Genomic DNA, 23,255 nt, shown 5'->3' with positions numbered 1-23,255 from the left:
TATGAAAATCATGAAAATAAGTACACCATAAAATATAAGTAAAGTTACAGTGCTTATGAACACAAAGGAGAAAAAAATCAATTAATAATATTGAGATAATTACAAGTTCAAAATCACTGGGAAGTCATTCTAAAAATAACTACAAATCTATAATTAGACTTTGGTACTATTTAAAAAATGCATTGGTATAACATCATATCAATAACTTCGATGACACAAATAGTCCAATTGACACTATAAATAACAAGAAAAAAAAGATGTTTGGAAGAGTGTTAAACTGTTAAATATGCTCACTGGTTGATCTTTGTAAGAAAATAGAAAAAAAAATCCAATTGCCAAAGATAACACCTACGTAAGATTAATGAAAGCAAAGCCATATGTGTTATCCTATGTAAATTCTAAATCAGGAGATCTCTCTCTCAAAATTTTCTCAAAGGGGGAAACATGCTGAGTTTTTGTTTTTGTGACATGTTTTGACAAAAAATGAAGTAATGAATACAGTTTTAAGCTGAAAATTTAAACAAGAAACTGGAGAAATTTCTGTGAATGCTCCTCAATCTCACACTTTGATACAAGCATGAAAGCAGGATATTATAGTTTTTCATGAAATATCAGGAGGCTCCTGCCAAAAGAGAGGGAGACTTAACACCTATGAACAAAGAACATTTTTTTTAAGTTTGTGATCTCCACAACACTACAAAGTATATTTTAAATGTTTGAATAATGATATTTACAAAAAAAAGATTAGTACGGAACACTATGATGGGTAACCCAACTAATGATAGTTTGTTACAGAAAATTCATAATAACAGATCTTTTCATATATTTGTAATTTGTGTCAAGATACAAATATGGATTAAATGTAAAAAATGTTTTTCCCTTAAGAAAGGCAGGTTTGACTCTAAATTAGTACTTAAAAAAGTAAATAACCTTACAACTTTACACTAAAGACATGTCATGAAGCTGTACCTGATGTTTAACATTGAAACCTGTCCTAACTGAATCCTGGATAAACTGAAAACTTGTCTAAACTAGACACTTTTTGAAGTCCTTATATATCAATTTAAGGAGGTAGACCTTAGGTAAGGGACATAACTCATGAAATCAGTGATATGTTTGTATTATATTCAATTTCACCAAAGAGTTTCAAGCTTTCGTTTGAAGCAGAATATAATGAATCCAAGTTAATTAGACCCTTACATAAGATTGATGTAAAATGCTGAATACAAACGTTCCAATGATTTTAAAGAGTTATGTCCCTTACCCTAGGTCTACCTCCTTAAATGTATTTTGAACCTAGGTTAATGGAACACAGGTCAAAATCAGACAAGTTTTACAATTCTAAGGGGTTTGTTATTGACAGGTCTCAGTGCATAAGCTAAATAAATGCAATAAAATTAGGAGACTAAACAAATAGCTGCCAGTTCAAATAAATTAATTAAAGACTAGACATTGCCCTTAACAGGATTAATACCCAACAGCCTGTAGATTAAGATATACAATTCATACTGTGTATGTGGAGGGTATAAGATAGTACTATGTTCAGATAATTTTACAATCAATATCAGAACATATTTCCCCAAGGAAAATGTTTTCAGTTAAAATATTCCTAAAAACTGGAGTATTGCTCCATAAAATATTGAGTAAATAGTAGTATTATCTTCTCAAAATCTAAGGATGTTATTTACTGGGCACTTAAAAACCAACTTTTGAGATATCACTTTCATCAGTAATCTGTACTTTTTTCCTTTGATCTTGTTGACAGATATTTTTCTACCTTTCATACAGGACTAGATATTCAAAAATTTCAGTAAAACATTGGCAGTAATTCTAATTAACTAAATATACATTAAAAATGACTTAAAATTCTATAAGTGGATTACCTATAAACAGAATGATAGTAACTTGCAATTTTTCTATCATTGGTATCAAAATCGAAAGTAACTATGATTCTATATTTATGTTTTCATCCCACTTGGTCATGGTAACTAGATTTTTAATACCATAATTTAAGTAGCAGTCCATGTAAGAATCAGGCTGTAGGTCAAGATTTTCCACTGAGTTACAATTTCACTGAAATGCACTGAAAATAAACATTTCAAATGCAGATAACTCTATCAAAAACTAATTTTTCTAAGATTCTATTGAAAAATGTCTGAGCAAATCCTATGATGCAGAGATCAAATCATGGTCTTTTCTGATAGAGAAAGCATCCTTGAGTGATAGTTTAATATCAGATCTGTGGGGTTTTGACCTGCATGTTTTTGATTTTTCCCATTTTGCCTGATTCTTACAAACACTTACACTTAAATAAAAAATACAAGCATGTACATCAGCTTTTTTTCTAATATGGAAAAGACACAGTAGTTATTAAAATATTGAGTATTTTTTTCTCTGTCACCCTGTTACACAGCATTGAAATTAACATTTACCACAAATAGAAAACAAAAAAAAACAAAGTTGGTTGGTCAATATGCCAGTGAAAATTGTACAAAGATGAGTAATAGTTTACAGATTATAATATGTTATTACTATATATATATATATTGGCTGTAAACACATGAATTTTCCTGTTTACTAATTTTTGAGATTGTTTTCAAATTTCAAGAAACAGGACCAAATAAATTAATTTTGAACAGTACGAAACTTACATTATTGTTGAAAACTGAAAATTGATATCCACAAATATCTTCATTTGAAAGAATACACAAAAATTAACAACTGTGAAAATTAATATGTTTGAAGTAACCTGTTTAAAATTAACACATTTATTACATGTAAGTCAATAAGATAAAAAAAGAACAGATATGGTCAATCACAACAAACACACCAGGGTATAACTTGTATGCAAAAACAGTAAAAACTATGAAAGAATTATCAAAATCCTTTCACATACTGATGTGGACAGACAGACAGAAATATACCTGTCGATAGATGGACATTAAAATTTACTATGACTTATACCTCATCAAGTAACAAATGTATTGTACAGTTTGGCAATATCTTATACCTCTGTGGTATCAATGGACAGACATAAATCATGAAAATACATTATCAGACGGGCGTATAAAAATAAGTCTTACACAAAACTTGTAGATAGGGACGGAGAAATGTAGGAGAAATACAGAATATGTTATCAATACTGCTTGATCAGTCTATTCGGATAGCAATATTTAAAAAAAAAAAGCAAAGCAAGAAAGCACTGAATTTGGAACAACACAAATGATATATTAAATACAAATATATATATTAACAGAGATATGTTAAGCATCCATATAAAGAATGTAGAAGAAAAATGATAGCACAGTGTTACCTTGTCTAACATGATACCAGAGAACTTCAGAATCCGAATTAATCAGAAATTCCATGGTCAAAAATTTTATACTTGGAGTGTGTATTTCAACAACCTGCCATGTCCAACAAAGGTGTGGTAAGGTTAGATCTAAAGGTGTGTTTGATTACACCATTATAACTAAACAGCACCACTGTTGGGTTAGATCTAAAGGTGTGTTTGGTTACACCGTTATAACTAAAAAGCACCCCTGATAGGTTAGGTCTCAAGGTGCATTTAATTACAACATAATAACTAAGGTTATATCTAAAAGTGCATTTGATTACACCGTTATAGCTATGGTTAGATCTAAAGGTGCATTTGATAACATCATTAGTGACCTTCGAATTCTATGTTTCTACCAGAAAAACTTGCAACTTTCACATATTATGACAACTATACGCCTGATTGAAAAGAGGATATTATAAAAATATGTTAATCTTCATCTTTACAATAGAAAGTGTTGAGAGCTTTTATGAGAAAAAAAGAGTAAAAAGAAAGTTATTTATCATGCAATTTACATCTTTTTTAGTTTACTTTAAAAAAAAATCCATAAGTTATTGCTAATAATGACGTAAGTCTGAATTTTCAAACAAGAGTCTAATAAAACACTTTTTTTTCAAACTAAGTAATAGCATTCTGGTGCATATTTGGAGGAAAAATACTACATTGTGCATAAGCTAAATTACATTGACATATACATGCAATAAATATTTGTTAAAAAAAATTCATTTTTTTAAATTCATATGAAGCAATTTATTCTTTTCAATTTGTATGAGTAAACTAACTCAGTCCACCTTGGGAAAATCATACATGTATATACAATTCTTTAGAGTCAAAGGCTGAATGTAACACTAATAAAACATTTAATGTCAGTCTCTATAAGAATCAGGCAGTGGGCAAAACATGGTATAAAAAACAGCATTTTGATAGTGTTATTTCATAATTTGCCCCATCAGAATGAAGGAAAAAAGACAAAATTTTTCATATTATCTTGGTAAATTGAATTATAATGTCATTGGTATGCACTGAAAATGAACATTTCAAGGGCAATATTATATTAAAAAAATCTGTTCAAATCCAGTAATGCAGAGATCAAAAAGTGGTACTGTCAAACAAAGAAATCATCCTTGAATGAAATTTTTATTGTAAGATCAATGGATTTTTGACATGCATGTTTCTGATTTTTTCCCATTTTGCCTGATTCTTACACTTACCTATACGTTATAACACTTTGGTATAAATTTGAAGTATAGCTATTGCTAAAAACAAGGCAGATGTGATTCATGGTAGAAAAAAGAAATTTTATTGCAGTTTTGTACTGAGATCAGCAAAAACTAAATCTGTTCACAGGAGATAAATATCATAAAAACTTACTACAAAGGTGAGTTAACTCTAAATTTGAAGTGAAATGTCTCTCTTGACCCCAATCATTTCAAAAACTGACCTTACATCTTTTAACCAAATTATAAGAGGAATGAATTAGGGACATAAAAAGGCTTGGAACATTTTTTCAGCAAGTCACTGTTGTTAAACAACCTGCCTACTTTTTAGAATTTACTATACTTGCCTTGGATCTCTATCAACTGTTTATATCAGACAATGTACAAAACATTTTAAAAATCCAGACTGAAATGATACAATGACACAAAGGCCCTACCTGTTAACCCTCCAAAACTAGGAGGTAGACTCCATCAAAATTAATGAAAAATTTAGAATCTCCTGCATAAAAATGTCAGATTTGTGGGAAGTACTTGGTAAAAATGTCTAAATTTTCTGTGAAAAAATGCTACTTGCAAATAATAGAATTTTTACATAAAAATTTGTTTTTACATAAATATCTTCCACATGAGACAGTGTCAATGGGGGAAAATCTCCCACATGAACTGTTCCAAAGGTTATCAGGTATGACAAAGGCTGATTATACTTATTTTTTTGGCAGTTATTCAACTTCCACACAGTCTTGAATTCAAAATTGGTTTCAGATCTGTTACAACATTTTTCAACAAAAAATATTTATGATGGTTTAATACATTTTTTTAAAAAAAGTAAAAATGAAACCACAGCAAAAATTTCCAGCTTATAGTCTTTTACTAAACCTATCAAATCCTATGTATGATTTATCTGGGGATTTATCAGACTTTTCATAGTGCTACATGTTCATCCTGGCACATCTAAATTTATATATATATGTACGGTAATATTCTAATATTCAATGGTGAAATATCATCCCCTGAACTTCTATGATTGTTGATCTTTATCTTCTATAGAGGCTTCACTCTTTGATCTATCCATTTGTTCCTTTAATGATAAGTTAAACATAGAAAATTTGGCATTTCCTGTGACTTCTTTGTCGACCTTCAGAAAATCTGGAAGTTCTAGTTGGTCACCTTCCCTGGTAGTATATGTCTCTAGTAATATCAGTCCAGTACAACTGTAATGAAATCAATTTAAGAGGCATTTTAGATCATTCCATATGTTATTTTCACTTTCGAGTTATCTGGAAAGCAATTTTATTTCGATATTTTAGCTACCTCCTTGGTAATGAAATTATCAAATACCACCAGTCTTGAGTTCCTTTGTTTATAAAGAATAATCATCAAATTTCATTTTTATCTGTTTATACTAAAATATTTGGTGGTTAGTTTGAACTATTGATGGTTTAAAGTCTTTTTATTTAAACTCATTTAGGTAATTACCAAAATTAAGGTATTTCAATTTATCTAAGAAAAAAATTACTTTCTTATTCTCCTTTGGCAGGTAACGAGAATAGTGTGGGAGTTGTTTCCCTAGACAGATCTAAGGCCCCAATCCACCTTTATGCTCGACAGCTTTGGTTGTTTTTATAATATATAACTAGGGCAGGCCTTATATACGGCCAGCTGGTGGATATCTCGCTATCGGATACTTACTGCACATGGATCCAAACCTGACTCGAGTGAAAGAAGTAATTGGTAAACAATACCCATCAGCTGGAGGCTCAGGGGGTAAGGAAGAACTTCCCAAGGACACAAAAAAGCATAACAAACTGTTAAAAACAAGCATTAATCAGGAAATTTCCTCCAAATAACCTCCCTCCAAAAGTTCTGACCTGTAAATGCTACAAGTACATCCTAATAAGTTCCACAGGATTACATGGAGAGTTTTACATCCTATTAGTTCACTGAAATTATATTCACCTTGTTGTCTAAGCTTAAAACTGAAAAAATCCAGAAATATAAAAAAAATCTTACTGATACATGTACTTACCCAGGAGGACAAGGGTTCTCATACTCATCCAGATGGTAATAGTGGTTGTTCCATAAGAAACATGTTCTTTTTTTAAAAATTGAATAGTGATTATCATCCTTTTGGGCTAATAACATCTGAAATCAGAAATAAAATTATCAATGGAATTTTAAAGCAACGGAAACAAATTGTAGCTTCATGTCCCCAACTAGCCCCTTCTAATACTGATTTAAAGAATCAATTGACAAAATTTGGACAAGGGTCCCCTGTGCCTTGTTATTAAACAGATCTGAGGGGGCATTAGCCCAGTTTATAAAATGGCTCCCCAAAACAAACTTTTGTCATCACAATTCAACTTAGAATACAAAAATCATTGGAATCTGAGCAACTGATGAAAATGGTCACAAAATGGCAACCATTTTGAAGATGGCCATCTAAAAAAAATTTCAAAACTGCCAGTCAACTCAGAATATCAAGATGTTCATCTAAAGAGAAGCTTTCATCTTAAAAAAAACATTTAGACCCCTATGTTCTATTTATAGTAAAGAAAGCCATGTTTTTCAACCAATGAAAAAATTTTCAAGTCAGTGAAGAATACACTTAAAAACATTGATGCAAATTTTCATTAAATTTTGTTGCGTGATTCAGAGATGAAGATTTTAAAAGTTGTACATGTGAAAAACAACAAAAAAATATCTGTTTCATGGGCACCAATATAACCCTTGATCAGAATTTAGCTTATTTTAAGTCATTTACAAAAAAACTGTATTTTGACCCCTATGTTCTATTTTTAGAAAGAGCGGAATATATAACATTATTTGAAATAAAAACATCAAAAATAACAAAAATGTCTAGATAAGGCTCTGAAAATAGACCAAAAATACCCTTAGTTCCATGGAATATACCTGATAATCTCTACTGTTGATTGCCATCCTGAGTTCTACACTTTGGGAATCAATCTCCGGCCGGCGGATGGTATGTGTATATGTCCATTGACCTGATAAGGAAATCAACATAATTTTAAAATTAAGAAATTTGATATAGCCTAACAAAACCTTGAATTTATAGTAAAAATGTTTCATTTGTAGAGAATGTTAAGAAATAAACAACTAATCTGTGTAAATTTATCCTACTCTTTTACTACCAATGGGGAAATAGTTTATTTATAGAATAATTAATTGGAAAGAGTGAATAACAAAAATATGATAACGAGTGCCTAAGAACTCCTTGTCCCACACAAGAGTTAAATCTTAATGCATGTTTGGCGCAAGTGATCATATTTGGGTTATTCACGATAACCAATTGATTATTCAGTTTATTATATAGAATTCCTCCATTATTCATTGCAATTTTCAACATAACATTAAAATTTTGTGAACAGTGGATTGATATTCGTTATAGGACATTTTGTGACCTTTTGGCAGGAGAAAGCCTGAGAGTGAAATTACAGAATTTATTGAACAATGTGAAATATCCATTTTTTTTTACACAGGGCACATTGAGTAAATTACTGCTATCTCTATAATAACTTAATAAATTCCCCCAAAAGAGCTTAATTGTCTTGTTTACCCAGTCAAAAGTTTTTACTAACGACTGGAGCAATAGTGGCCGACTCATATTTTCTAATGTTTTTACACCTTCTGATTCTCAATGGCTAATCAAAGTCTTAGGATTTATCTCTTGATCAAGGACACCTGCTTGGACAAAAAAGGCATCTGAAGGTACCTTCTTTAATTCAATATAAATACATCCTACCATCTTGTCCTCTTTTCCGTATCCTGGCCTGCATTTTACGACTAGGAGTAACAAGATAGTCATGTATAACCTTGAACTTCTGATGTGCTGGGAATTTCTACAATACATAGATGTTAAAACAGTCAAAATTATAAATCACCTGTTTAACAGTTGTTTATTGAAATTTCAATCAATTCTGACCAGAAGATTAAAATAGACCTTCCATAAATTCATTCCTGTCATCTACGGAATTAAGTTTGATTACAGAGTTCCCAATCTTCTTGTGACTTATAATTTATGAGGGAAGTACTTCAACATTAATTTCATGGATTTTTAGGATACTTTTTATTTTTGTGCTTTCCTAGTCAATTCCAGGCCAGCAGCAGGTTTTTTAATTCCCAAGTTTTTCCCACAAAGATGCATAGGACACTTTTAGTCAACCTATGTTCATATACAGTAATATCAGAAAATTATCATCTTTTACGATTTCAAAACAAAAAGTGACAAGACTTTAAATATTTTACACCATAATGGTTAAAAAACTGAGCTATTTCGTAAATTAATTTACACATTCACGGTAATATAAAAATATTAATTAAAATTCAAAACATGACTAAATGTAAGCCATTTGTATAGATTGAATGTTAATATTCATGAAACGAGATATGTAAGAAATAGTCTGTTGCCATGGTAACTTACCGACCAATCAATATTAGTAATAAGAAACTTCCTCTTTTTACTGTTCTGACTCAGTCTATCACCAGTGTCTATACCTAATCTATTACATACTGCCTGTTAAAAAAGTAATGATATGGCATGTTAACACGAAGAAGTTGATCATATTCCAGTTCCATCAGCTAGAAAAAAATGTGAGCGTAGCTCATAAAGCGATACCCCTCACCCCTCCCCGCCCAAGAAACCAAATGGAAGCCCTAAAAGGCATTCAGATGGAAAACAAAATTGTTGCACAATCACACAATGTGGTTTGTGAAAGTTTACTAAAGTTCCATTTAGTGTTTTAGAGGAGTTGCAGATGGGAACTTGGACTGACAGATGAACAGACGAATAGACAACTTGAACACAATATACCTCCAAAGAGAATCTACAGGTATAACTGAACTTTCTAAAAATCTTCTGTAATTCAAATTTTGACCAATCAGATCACTTGAAAATGAAAATAAAAAAATATGATGACTTAGTGATTTTTTATAATACTCAGGTGAGGTAATTACAGATCTATACCATACATTTCAAGTATTTAGGGTAACAAAGAAACATAGCTCTAATCAGTTAATACAATAATGAAATATTCACCATGATAAATTAAACAAAATCTAATTGGTATCGTGTTCCTAAAAGAAATATCACCAAGAAACCTAAATGTGTGATAGACAGACATGGAAATCACCATTCCACTGAGACATCTCATAACAATTTCCCAAAACCAGGACACAACTAAAAGACTTACTGAGATCATTCTCATGACTTTGTCATCAAAACCTGTGGTATTGTCTATGACATCATAATAAGGATGGCCAACCCATGCCTGAAAATAATAGTATGAATCATAATTATTTACAGTCAAACTGGCATATTAGGATATCATGTATATCAATCTTATACATTTCAGGTGGAAAAGGTGATTCCAATATACCTCATAAAAATATATAAAGTGATGACTGACCAAGGGTTTTTATTTAATGTCCTTGTCTACCCTTAAGGATCTTGCATGAACAGATATTTACTGAATATCAAAATCTGTATTACATGCAGTATCAACCCGAGACTCCCATATCACACCAAACGCCACAGGCTTACAGGGTAATATAGTTCAAGGGTTGATAGTTCAAGGGTTGATAGTGCATGTGATACAGAATTTAACATGTCATTTTCATTCAGTCATATATTTTAAACTTACATTGTACTTCTAGTATAGCCTGTGAAGGGGTACAATATAGGGTATGCGATATAGGTCTAGAGGTGCAATATGGGGTATGCGATATAGGTCTGGAGGTGCAATATAGGGTATGCGATATAGGTCTAGAGGTGCAATATAGGGTATGCAATACAGGTAAACGTTATAGGGCTTAAACAAACACTTTTAATGCATATAAAAAAAATAATATTTTAATTTAAATACATAATATCTAATATATAGTGATATCAACATTGATCATTTTATAAACTCCTCCTACGCTGAAAAACTCATATGCAGTTTTTCTGCTTCCTGTTCTCACTGTCTAACAAAGAACACTATCATACGAATGATCAATTGTCGTTTTAATGATAAAATTGTACATGACTGTACACAAAAAAGAATGTTCTTATCTTGTCTTAAATTGTCTTTATACATGTATCCATGCATTTAAACACAAATATTGTTTTGATATTGTCCCTTTTGGCCTATGATTAGTAAAATTAAATACTTTGAACATTATACTCACTCCAGCAGTGATTTTGTCAAGTTCTATAGCCTGTATAAGGCTTTCATGTCGTGTCTGGTGACCTGCCACAGTATAGAATGCTTCTGCGCCCTCAGCTGCCGATACCATATGTATTACTTGGTTATAACGATTATCTCTCATTTGTACCTCATTCCAGTTATTGTCTATTTTCATCTTGTCCCAATCACATGGGTCAATGTCTAGAAAATATGACAACAAAATCTGAATAACACACAGACATGTCAGGGATCGACTTACCCATTTCTTACCACTCACTAAAATTTAAAAAAAGCAAAATCTGAGTTTTTCTACTCATTAATATAATTTGTCACTTGAAATTTTTTTCATATGTAATTAAACAATTTAAACAGCTAAAATATGATCAAAATAAAACAAACAGCAATTGGTTAGGGCCAGAAGGGACAGTATTTGGCCTCTTTGTTTTCTAGTTGTTTAATTTTCTTGTGTATGATTCTCCAACAGGAAGGAACTGCCATATTACCACGGGTCATTAAAACGCTTTAAGACAGGAGAAATAACACTCCATCAAGCATTCTAATGATCCTGACACACAAAAATGAAACTAGGCAATAAAAAAAAACTCAATAAAATTTGCCGGCATGGTGTAGATTCAACTCACTAAATTGAAATTCCACTTGCATTAAACGGGCATTACCAGTAAAATTTGATCCCTGCCTATCTCAACTTAACTCATATGAATTCCCTCTGCATCAATTTAAATGTAATTTGAACCTTGGTAGACCAAGCACCTGTCTAAACCAAACTTATTTTTTAAAGTCCAAAATGATGTCTGTTTCACTGTGCAATCAAAACAATTTGATGGATATGTACAGTATTTTTTACTTTAAATAGAAATTCATCATTCACTTTGATATGACTAGAACATAATAACTATAAAAGTGTTCAGATTTATGTCAAAATATTATTTTAATTTTTTTTAGATGTCCTATGAAGACAACAGGGTGATTCCTATATAATAACAAGTCCATTCTTTTCAATATCATTTCAATTCACCAATGTATAATTGATTTTTGAAAAATATCAATAACATTATCAAAATTTCATAGGGTACATATTGTACAAAATATCTGCCAGTAACAATCTATAAAAAGAATCCCAGATTTTCAGAGCTGAAAAAGGGGTGCAGATAATGCACGAATGTAGATTTTAAATAAATGCAAACTATTCAGAGTTTTTACTGAAATTCTGCCTGATTTTGAAAGGAATAAACTTCCAGAAAGAGTTCTCGAACGAGATCTATCTATGTATTTCTTTAAACATTGACATAATGCATACATGCTGTGGCATCCATTAAGCCCCGATCACATATCACTAAACAGTTCTGCTGACAAGAGTTGGCTAGTTCAAAATATGTGTCTTCAATCTGTTTCATTGTCCTTATCAAATTCTCTTGAAACTTGTATGCTGTAAAATATAATAAAAGAACTCCTAAATCAAGAATTCATTGAAGTTTTATCTGTCATTAAAACAATGGTATCAAACCGCAGTGTTCTAGAGTTCCACTTTCCCATCATCAAGGGCGAGTGCAATTTTGATGTGGGAAAGTTGTTGATCATGCTCCACTTTCTCTTTTACAAATAGAAAACTTAATTTTTAAAGGATTTGTTAAGTTTTTATAACAAACTTCAAATAAGGGCATTTTCATTTAGAGTTTTCCTGTGAAAACATAAAATTTGGAAAACTGTACCCAGAGAGAAACTGTTTTTTTTTTCATTATTCACGGGACTGACAAAAACAGAATAAAAATTAGTACAAACAACTATGTCAGGAAATTACTTTGGATGTCAAATTAGCAATACATTCTACAAATTCCACAGAATAAACATATCTTCGTCATATTGATTGTTCTCATATTCTGCAAAAGATTGTGAAAGCCCCTAATTCATTCATATTAAAAATAGTTTGAATAAAGTGGCATATGGAAAAAAAGTGACAATTTTTCATTAAAATCCAACTAGTTGAACACTAGCTTAAGTTGAATTGCCTCCCTGCAATTATTTAAAATAAAACGTTTTTTAATTTCAATGCATCAATTTCTATTTTCTGTAAAAAGTTCATTAGTAAAAACAGGCTCTCCATAAGCAGCATTTTTTCTAAAGAACTGCATTTACTTTATGATAATATATTCGTCAAAAAAAAACAATTTCATCAAGAATATTGAAATTTTAAACAATGTAGTGAGTTTTTAAGGTAAGAATAAACTTTAAGAAAGCTAAAGTTTGTAAGCAGGTAAAAAAAACTTCTACTTTGAACTTTTTTACTTTGACCTTTCAAAGAAATTCTATGTATGATACTTGATAGAGAATTGGCAATTTACTTGATCTAGAAATATTTATTTTAACCTAGGAAATAATAGAAATACAAAACAAGTGTTTTCAATCTCAATCTTTACAGGCTTATTAAATATATATGTGATAACATATGTCGGGAAATTACTTTTGGCGTCGAATTTGTAATACATTCAACAAAATTCTGGACAATCAACATCTCTCCTTATATTGATTACGTCTCTTATTCTGCATACCTCATAACCCTCCCACATTACAGGGAGGGACTCTCACAAAATCAATGAAAATTTAGAATCTTCCACATGAAATGAAAGATTTGTGAGAGTTTTTTCATCAAAATAACTACATTTTCTGCGAAAAATTGTAAAAAATTGATTTTTCACATAAAGAATTTGCTTTTTCAGAAAAAAATATCCTCCATGTGTCAATTGGAGAGAATCTCCCACATGAACTGTTCCAACAGTAAACAAGTGTGAATCTTGTGTTTTCAGGTTTCTAACAGTTGAGATCACTGAACCCTTTCAAACCCATAAAGATGTTATAAACTACCACTGACCTTCTAATTTGGTGAGACTGGTAAATTTAACTCCTCCACTGGAAAGAAAAAAAAATAATCATAAGTTTGAAATTCATTCTAATGATTCATTTACACATCTCTATCAGATCCACTTTATATTGAAGGAGGTAGACCTAGGGTAAGGAACGCAACTCTTACAAATCACTGGAATGTTTGTATTCAGCATTTTACATTAACCTCATGTAAGAATCAAAGACAACTCTTGAAATCAGTGATATGTTTGCATCATATTCAATTACTTCAAAGCCTATAAAGCTTTCACTTGAAATAGAATGAAATAAATCCAAGTTACTAGTTGCTTAGATGAGATTGATGTAAAATGCTCAACAAAAACATTCCAATGATTTGTAAGAGTTATGTCCCTTACCCTATGTCTACCTCCAAAATGCAAATTACTCATAGCTTGAAAGCACTGAAACCTGATTTCAGTCTAACAAGAAATCATTTCTTTCAGAGCTTCGAATACAAAGTTTGATATTTTCATATCTTCTTCACTAAGAAGGGTTTATCGCATGTCTTCAATAATTATTCAAATTCAGAATTTTAATCCTTTTCCATCATGCAATAAGAATAGGCCTTTCTCAGAACCTGGCTTTATCCAGAAAGTCCCATGTCCGAATAAGTTATACTGGTCTCACTAAATAGATAGTAACTGGACTTGAAAAAAAATGAAACACCATCAAAATGTCTAGAAAAAGTGAGGAGGGGGAATAGTGACTAGAAGAATTTTAAATATACCTGTATCTTCAACTTCATATTCTTACAAGTTACACTTGCCTCGTAGACTGACCATTAAGGCCAAGTAAACTTAAATGGAGGATTCTCATCAAACCTTCACAAAAATATTGGACAAATTGGAATTTTTTTTTTTTTTTTGTATTTCTTACCAGATATTTGATACCCTAATTTTAACTCATAGCAACATCAGTTTTAGAGAAGAAACATCAATTTAGTCACCAAGAAATGAAAGATTTATGTGTTATAGTAACTCATTACTTGAAACTGATGCAAAAAAAATCCTGATTTTGAAATTCCCACCCCAATTCTTTTTTAATTTTTGCCAATTTTTTTAGGTAAATGAGAATCTACTTATTCATTTTACTTGGCCTAATCATGAAACATTTATAGCCTGTCCTTAAACATTGTCATTTGAACATAAGGTGTTTTTTTTTTTCAGTCATAAATACATTATTTAATATCATATAAATTGGTTTTAACAACAGAAGGCTGATGTTTATCCATATATACTTAACTGGATTTCTTTTTCATAGAAATTTTGCATCAAAAACATCAACAGCAGGTGATCAGTTTTGAAAACTCAGAGCCAACAAAATTAATAGCTTTATTAGCCACTGCAAATGGTTTTTGAAGGAAGGAAAATGTTGGAATTTTTTGTTTCCTTAGTCCATTTTCACCATTAGGAACTACAAAATCTAAATGGTGAAAAGTGGACAAAAGGCACTTTAAAATTCAAATATAAAAGAAAATGGGTCAAAGACAGAAATGGCTGAATTTCGTTAAACAGGTAGTAGATGTCCAACAGGCCTAACATCAGGTCCCATAATGTACCAGATGTTGGATACCAAATATCAAGTAGTTGCTGAGAAAAGTTTTACAAAAATAATTTCCCTGCACCCACCGTACTCACATGAGAAATTCAACCAAAAATAAGTTATGTCTCCCCCCTTTCATGCAGTGGGATGCTATCTCATGCTCCAATCATTAAGTTTAGTAAAATCTGTGTCCTGCACATAACTGTCAGAATTTTTTCCCTAACAGTCAACATCTTTATTGTGCACAAATTTGTAAAATTAAGCAGAGGTGGATGCAGGGGATAAGAGGATTGGAACCATCTGAAACTTTATTTGCAATATTTTGTTAAATCCAGACATTTTGTAGGTAAAAGACAAAGATGGGTCAAATAAAAACACTTTTTCTTTACACAAAAAAAGTAAATATCTTTTTGTCCCCTGCCTTTTCACCAAACTTGTATAGTTGAAGCCTTATGGAGTAAAGATGACACCTATTGAATTTGAGGTCAGAAGGTTAAAGGTCAAGGTCATACAGACTTTACAAAATATAATTTTGCATTTTGCAATATTCCATGAAATTTTACTTTTGTTGCAAGGTAGGGGACCTGGAGCACTGCTCTTGTTAAAATACAGTAATATACTGGACAATACTTCAATTTTAGCCATACCTCATTAAAACAAGTGCTGTTTCTGGAGCTCTGTATACCTGAAATGTATATAGAAAATACATGTGTTCAATGTGACGTACCTTTATGAACAAAACCATACTATCAATTTCTGACCTAGGACCTTTAAAAATTTCATTTACATGACTCCTGGACCTTCAACCCTTTTAATTGGAATTGCTTTTCCTTAAATGGACCAGTCCAGTGATTTGAAATTTGCAACAGTCCAGGACATTCCCCTCTTGAAAATAAGTTTGATGTTTGTTTGTTTGTTAGTTGGGGTTTAACGTCCGAGCAGCAATATTTCAGCTATATTCAGACGATGAACATGAAATGATGACCAAATGAAAAAAGGATGGGACACAAGGACAATGGGGTCAACAAATTTTGATTGCCACTGGAAATAGGGAGAGGTGGGTAGGGTCGGGCAATTTAGTCTCCTGTGGCGGAGCCCTATGGTTCCTACTCCGGGAGAATACCACAGTAGGGTTCTTTAACGTGCGAGGAACGTGGCATCTTTCCCAACACGGTGCACCACTATGGTTTGTAGTCAGGTTTTCCAAATTATAGCCTGACAACCCCAGCATGTAAGACGCCAGGGGTACCCCATTCCACCACCTGGGGCACAAATCCCAGTTGCTCTCTGGGCAGAGCGCCCTAGCCCCTGTCTAGGGTTCTGAGCACTATTTAGTCGCCTTTTACGACAAGCTTAGTGCTGCTGCAGCTCTATCCTTTTGACACCCGGATCTGCACGGGTCAAAATAAGTTTGAACCCTAGAGACTCTGTACAAACTCTATATAAAGGTCACCCTTGGAGCAATGGTTAAGACTAGAATGAGACTGAGATCTCTTCCAACCTATCTTACAATCCAGGAAATCATTGAGGTTGGAATTACTTAGCCCTTTTTTTACAAAGATTTTCTGAATGCAACAAGAGGCTCCCAGGAGCCTGAATTGCTCACCTTGTTGAATTTTGCTTTTCAAAGGTCATAAATTAAACAAGAAGTTGCCCAACAATTTTGACGCAAGAAGTCTTTGGTAGGACTATTACAAGATCTTTTCAACAATTGAAAGTTTCTTTTAATCTATCATAGTTTTCAAGATATTGACTGAAAACTATTTACAAAAAAGTCATTTTCCCCTTTCAAGGGCAATAACTCTTACGAGATGTCTGCATTCTTTTTTAGTCCTAATAATATGGATCATTTCAGCTATTGAAAGAATTTGGATATATTTAACGGTTTTGGAGATATATGTGAAAAATTACTGTCTCACCCCTATGTTCTATTTTTAGTAACGACGGCCATGTTTTTTGACAAATTGAAAATTTTAAGGTCTCACTAACCACTTCCGGGTCAAATGGCCACCCCCCTATGTAGTACCAAAAACACACTGAACCTAGACATATGCATTGTAAGTGCATTATTTGTGTGTATTATGATTAAAAGTAGTCAAAATAAAGCTGAGAATGTGTACTTTAAAATCACATATGTAATTAACTACAAAAGTGTATGAATATTGTTTACATGTGTGAGTAATTTGCCTCCATGCTGTCAGTTAGCAGAACAGGTAAAAATGTGGGTTTTCAGTATTATTTATTCAAGTAAATTTTGTGAAGAATTTCTACTATGATCGTACCATTAGCATAATGATTTTGGAAGCCTTATTTTCCAAGCTTCGCAACGGTATGCAGCTTTAAGATGTCATTTGTCCTGGGAATTCACAGTGAGACTTTGAAAATTACTTTTTTAACATGTAAAGTAATGGAAACGTTAGAAGTGGTTAGTGAGACCATAAATTAAATTATGGCATATTTCAGAGAAATGCATAATTTGAGGAAAATTGCCTTTCCTGGTCATTATTTCCATTTTCCCATAAAATCAGTATAGTGATATTGGTAATCTGGCTATATTTTAAGAGGTGCATTGTGCAAGGTATTTTAAAAAACAACATAGCAACAAGATTTTTATCAGTAACAGTGACTCATAACTTGACGTCATCCATGAAATACACAATGTCACTGCTTGGGATATTCAAAGTACTCAAATAGTCACACAGCACAGACTAAGAATCACACAGTAATGAAATAGGTATGATATAAATTGTTGAAATCTGTTCTTTTTTCATAATGATAAATGATGTTTACTATTACAACTTCTTGAATTATCATAGGTATCAATTTGGTGTGACAAGTTAGTTAAAATTGTAATTTTTTAGTAATTTAGGGAAAATATCACTGAGGGGCATGATATAAAAATGACCATTTCTTTGTAGTCCTATGTCTGATTTTGATAGTTTTGGTCTTATTAGACTCACAATACCACAAGCTTTCATAAAATGTAAAAAAAGAAAAACATAAAAACTCATAAAATGTTTTTAAGGTCTCACTAATCACTTCCGGGTCAAATGGCCACCCCCCTATGTAGTACCAAAAACACACTGAACCTAGACATATGCATTGTAAGTGCATTATTTGTGTGTATTATGATTAAAAGTAGTCAAAATAAAGCTGAGAATGTGTACTTTAAAATCATATATGTAATTAACTACAAAAGTGTATGAATATTGTTTACATATGTGAGTAATTTGCCTCCATGCTGTCAGTTAGCAGAACAGGTAAAAATGTGGGTTTTCAGTATTATTTATTCAAGTAAATTTTGTGAAGAATTTCTACTATGATCGTACCATTAGCATAATGATTTTGGAAGCCTTATTTTCCAAGCTTCGCAACAGTATGCAGCTTTAAGATGTCATTTGTCCTGGGAATTCACAGTGCGACTTTGAAAATTACTTTTTTAACATGTAAAGTAATGGAAACGTTAGAAGTGGTTAGTGAGACCTTAACGGATTAAAACCAAAATTTGACCAGATATAGATCTCATCATGCTGAACACTTTTATCCCATCAAAGTTCCGCTAAACCTAACCATTTAGGAGATATATGTGAAAAACTACTGTCTGACCCCTATGTTCTATTTTTAGTAACGACGGCCATGTTTTTTGACGAATCAAAAATACCCACACCAGTTCTACGCAGAATACCCCAAGAAACATTCATACCATTTTTGGTTCTAATTAGTCAAGTAGTTTCAGAGGAGAAGAGTTTTGTATAATTGTTAACGACAACAATGGAAGACGACAACTGACGACAGGACGCCAAGTGATGGCAATAGCTCACATGGCCTTTGGCCAGGTGAGCTAAAAAGGGGGTCAATAAACAAATTGGAAAGTGGCAAAATCATAAATAAATATTCTGTAAAAGAGTTTTTATAATATTTTTCTTTAATGAATCAAATTGCGTTATAGAGAAGTGATCTTTCAAAGACTTAAATTACTTAAGAAACCACTGCAGTGGAGAAATAAAAACTCTTATTACTGGTGATCAAAAAGGGTTCATTGAGAATAAATCTAATACAGGTATATTACTATTTATTCTTTACACTTTCCCAATACTTCAAATCTCAATCACTATGAATCAACCATGTATATAGAGTGTTATATTTCATTCTCATCAATTTGTTTCATCTTTTATGTTATCGTAACCAACACCAGGGAAATTGATTTTTAATAAGAAAATCTGAGAAGTATTTTCTTTTTAAGTAGCAGTCTTTATAAAAATCAGACAGCGGATGATTCAAGCATGTCAAAAACCCACCAAAGTTTTCTTTTTTTTTTGTTCAGAAACAGTTACTGTTCACATAACCAGTCTTAAGTTTTTCATTGGTGGATTGAGATAAAATTTATGTAGAATGTACATGAAATTAGCATTTTGCGAGGGTTTTCCTATTTGATTTGGTTTGATTATAGTGGGAAGCTTAGATGTAGTTTTCTCAAAAGTACAGATCTTGAAACAGAAAGGATTATTGTCACATAAAAATATAGCATATGTAGACCAATAAAGCATCGTCTGATCCATGGGTTTTTCTCTACATCATGAATAACATTACTATACATGAAGGCAGTGACTGAATTTTATATGGACTTATACTCCAGAACTTAACTTATACAAACACAAATGTATAGCTTATTTACATAAATCTAGTACTCTTAATTTTATTTCAGATGAGAAAATTTATACCACAACATAAGCTATTACTATTTTGACACTGAAATTAAAAATAAACTACAATACATGATTTGAACAAAGAAGACAAAAATACATCTGTCTTGATAATACAACTGTCAACTTTGATAGACTGGACCTGAAATAAGTTTGAAATAGATCCAGACCATATTAAGTTTCCAATGTTTCAGATCATGTATTATTAAGAAATGTTATTTCTGAGTTTAAAGCCTAAAAACTATAACAAGACCAATATATAGAACCTGTTTTATCATCAAACGTTTGTCTTTATTTTCTTAATAGGTGTGCACATCTTCAAAACATTTAAAATCACTGTGCAAAGTTTGAGTGACAATGGTTCAATATTCTACAGTTACATATTATACAAATATGTACCTCTAAGCATTATGGCCTAACAGATTTTGAAAATAGTGGTAGACAGCTGAATATTGTCTGTGAAAAATCATGAAAGTCTTCACTAAAATCCAGTAATTTTATATAGATTCAACAGAAAATTTCATGAAAAATTGCTGTAGGCCTTTGACGAAATAATTATTACTTTCAACACAGCCTATGTTGAATGGCTGCTATGTCTGCTTTCACAGTTATTGATACAGATCAAAAGAAATTTTAAAACAATATAAAAATTAATATTTAATATGTAAACACAGAAAATCATCGTTGGAGTACTGAAAAGCCACAATTCCAAGTTGAAATGGCAAGGAACTACAGTGTAAAAATTAATTTGTAAAATGGTAAAATGACACTTTCATGATAGTTTGCAATCTTCATAATTTTAAAAAAAAAAACTGAAAACTATCTTAAAAAAAAATTCTAAACAGGCAAAAGTACATCAAAATTTTAAATTGTTCCTAGAACTCAAAGGTTTAAAAAGATAGATCATCATTAGTTTATTACTACATTGTTCAAAATATCTTGATTCTATAAACAAGAACACAATATACATCTAGGTTTACATTGATTCTGATCATATGATAGTGTAAAATAAATTTGAACTATATGTTGGATAATCTATTTTACAGGTATGTCCTATAGGATTTTTTAAAATTAAAAATCAACATGTTCATGAAGGAGCTCAGCTTTCATATAAAGTTTAATCAACATTCAATAAACAATACATCCATGTGAGACTTGTAAGAGTAGTTAAGGAGTAGTAAAGGATGTTTATAACCCCTTACTCATTGAACAATGGAGCTTGCAAACTCTGACTCTTTTATCCTTAGACTCAATCCACTCATGTAACTAAAACCAAGGATGTACAACCATGTATTTATTGATTTTTCCTACCTTCCATCCTAAACTTTCAAAGAATGTGCTAAGTCTGGCCTGACCTGTAGTTTTCCCACCACATGGCCCTGAAAACAATAATGCATCAGTGCAATGTTCTCAAATTCAAATTTCCGGACTGAAAAGACGATAAATATTAAGCATATGGCCATGTCTGATTTAGAATATTACAACCAATATTTTGAAATTTCATCAATGTAAAAATATTTAGTAACATGCAATAGATAATTGGTAATTTTAATTTCACAATTTCTTACATGCAAAACCATTACTTTTCTGTAATTCTATTATAGCTGAACTTCGATTTTTTAAACCACTCATTAGAACTATAGGTTCTGTTAGTAAAGCCAGATATTCTTATTACAAAACCATCTTTCTTTTGTAATTTATTTTTGGCTCTTTGAAGAGCATATTAGAACTTCTGTTAATTCATATATTTTATGGCAATTAAGTCATATTGTACATCATCAAAATCTTCATTTATGTCAGTTAGTTTGTCATGATTGTGCATTAAGAAACCAAAATAAATTAAGAAAACATGTATTATTGAAATCATGTAAACACAGCTTAATAAGAATTTTTTTAATATGATTCATTACTACAGAAATTTATTTACAGATAACAGATATCCCAGCAAAGTAAAACTGTTAATGAATGACTACTGGTGAATATAAATATAGCAAGAATAGGTGTAGTGTATATGTCAAAGAGACAACAATCCCAATGGGATGAAAATGTCAGCCCAAGGTCTTCAGTGAATAATGAGGAAATCCTACAGGGCAGACTGCATGTGGTCCCAAAACATCATTATACACAGGTACAGCAAAAGAGTTGCCCCTTTATACTCAAGTAACATAAAAGAATAACATAAAGGTGAAAATGAAACAAAACATACTGAGGCCAGAAATTCCAGACTGGGGACAGTTGCAAAAAATGTTGGGAGGTTAAAGAACTTTGGCATGATCACAACCCTCCTCCTTTAAAATCAGACTACCTGGAATAGATCTATATGGTTTCTTACAGAAGATGCATTGAGTTCGGGTATAAAACACTGCAAATTTAAAGTATAAAAAATATAAGTGTTGCACATCACTGTCTAATTAATTATGTGGCAATGAACTAAACTGGAGTAAATGATTAAGGGTCTGGTTAAAAATATAAATTGTGAAAGCGACAGTTAAATATATTAACTCCTTGGTGACAGTTTTAGAAAAAAAAATGCATTACAATCACATTTATTGAGGTTTAACTGAGGCAACGCGGTACTTCCACTTATATTCAGCATAAACTCTTCCATGCAGATTTGTAGAGGACACATGAAATTATGATGAAACTTGCTCAAGTCGCTGAAAAGTCGTTGCAAGAAAATCTTGACTTTTTGCACCTATTCAATAAAAAAACGGCTAAACAGAATTTCAGTGGGGTGATACAGATTACAATGACGCAAAGTAATATCCTAGATCAGCAAGGGCAACACGAAACATGGAACCACGTGCGCGCTTATCAAATGGTAAACAACGTGTTTTTACAGAACAATTCTTATACATTGGCATATTTGACATTACCTCCTGTTAGGACCACTTTGTACACTTTATTTTTGTTTTGCCCGACGTCTTGGGACATTGTCACGGCCTCTTGAACACTTCTTGTTATCTGAAACTGGATCTGTGATACATATGAGAGTAGACGACAGTACCGAAACATCAACAATAACTTTGGTTGATGCATATTATAGATTATAACAATAGAAACGAAACAGCTACTAGCAATAAAAATGAGCAAACTAGCTGTATTGTTGAAACTTCGAAACAGAAATATATAATCTTGTAAAAATGAGAGTTATATCCCTTTGATGAAAAAAAGAGAGAAATTTAGTGGAACGCAGATTTCAAGACTATACTTACATGCAGGTGTCTAGGCCAAATGTAAATGTCCTTAAAAATGAGGGTATATATACAGGCACTCAAAACTATGGTAGGTAGGGAAACCTTAATATTAGCACACATTTGACCCTACATGTATATTTGTAACCGGAGAGCTAAGA

At 31.7% G+C, this 23,255-nt stretch overlaps 1 protein-coding gene across 1 annotated transcript; it reads right to left on the bottom strand.

The window, feature by feature from the left end:
* Positions 1-2,367: 2,367 nt before the first annotated feature.
* Positions 2,368-23,030, bottom strand: LOC148607451 (TRPL translocation defect protein 14-like). The gene is made up of 12 exons (XM_088544580.1): positions 22,777-23,030; positions 21,212-21,279; positions 15,845-15,882; positions 13,624-13,661; positions 12,055-12,183; positions 10,738-10,937; positions 9,762-9,839; positions 8,993-9,085; positions 8,315-8,411; positions 7,465-7,556; positions 6,581-6,696; positions 2,368-5,765 (listed from the first exon to the last, which is right to left on the bottom strand). Exons 1-12 carry the CDS (start codon positions 22,937-22,939, stop codon positions 5,573-5,575), a joined length of 1,305 nt encoding a protein of 434 aa, XP_088400706.1. The 5' UTR covers positions 22,940-23,030; the 3' UTR covers positions 2,368-5,572.
* Between the last annotated feature and the right edge of the window lie 225 nt (positions 23,031-23,255).

The sequence above is a fragment of the Perna viridis genome, chromosome 9, assembly GCF_037379345.1.
Source record: "Perna viridis isolate PV_CMFRI_1.1 ecotype Kerala chromosome 9, ASM3737934v1, whole genome shotgun sequence".
In the NCBI taxonomy this organism is placed as follows: domain Eukaryota; kingdom Metazoa; phylum Mollusca; class Bivalvia; order Mytilida; family Mytilidae; genus Perna; species Perna viridis.
The sequence above is the reverse complement of the archived record's forward strand: the minus strand, read 5'-3'. Positions and strand labels throughout refer to the sequence as shown.

What these genes read in the sequence shown, in the direction of transcription:
- LOC148607451 (XM_088544580.1), bottom strand. Translation starts at nt 22,939, where the DNA reads ATGCATCAACCAAAGTTATTGTTGATGTTTCGGTACTGTCGTCTACTC. An exon ending in CAGTCTCACCAAATTAGAAG is followed by an intron (nt 12,184 to 13,623) that starts GTCAGTGGTAGT and finishes TATATTTTACAG; the next exon opens with CATACAAGTTTCAAGAGAAT. An exon ending in TTGACAAAATCACTGCTGGA is followed by an intron (nt 9,840 to 10,737) that starts GTGAGTATAATG and finishes TATTATTTTCAG; the next exon opens with GCATGGGTTGGCCATCCTTA.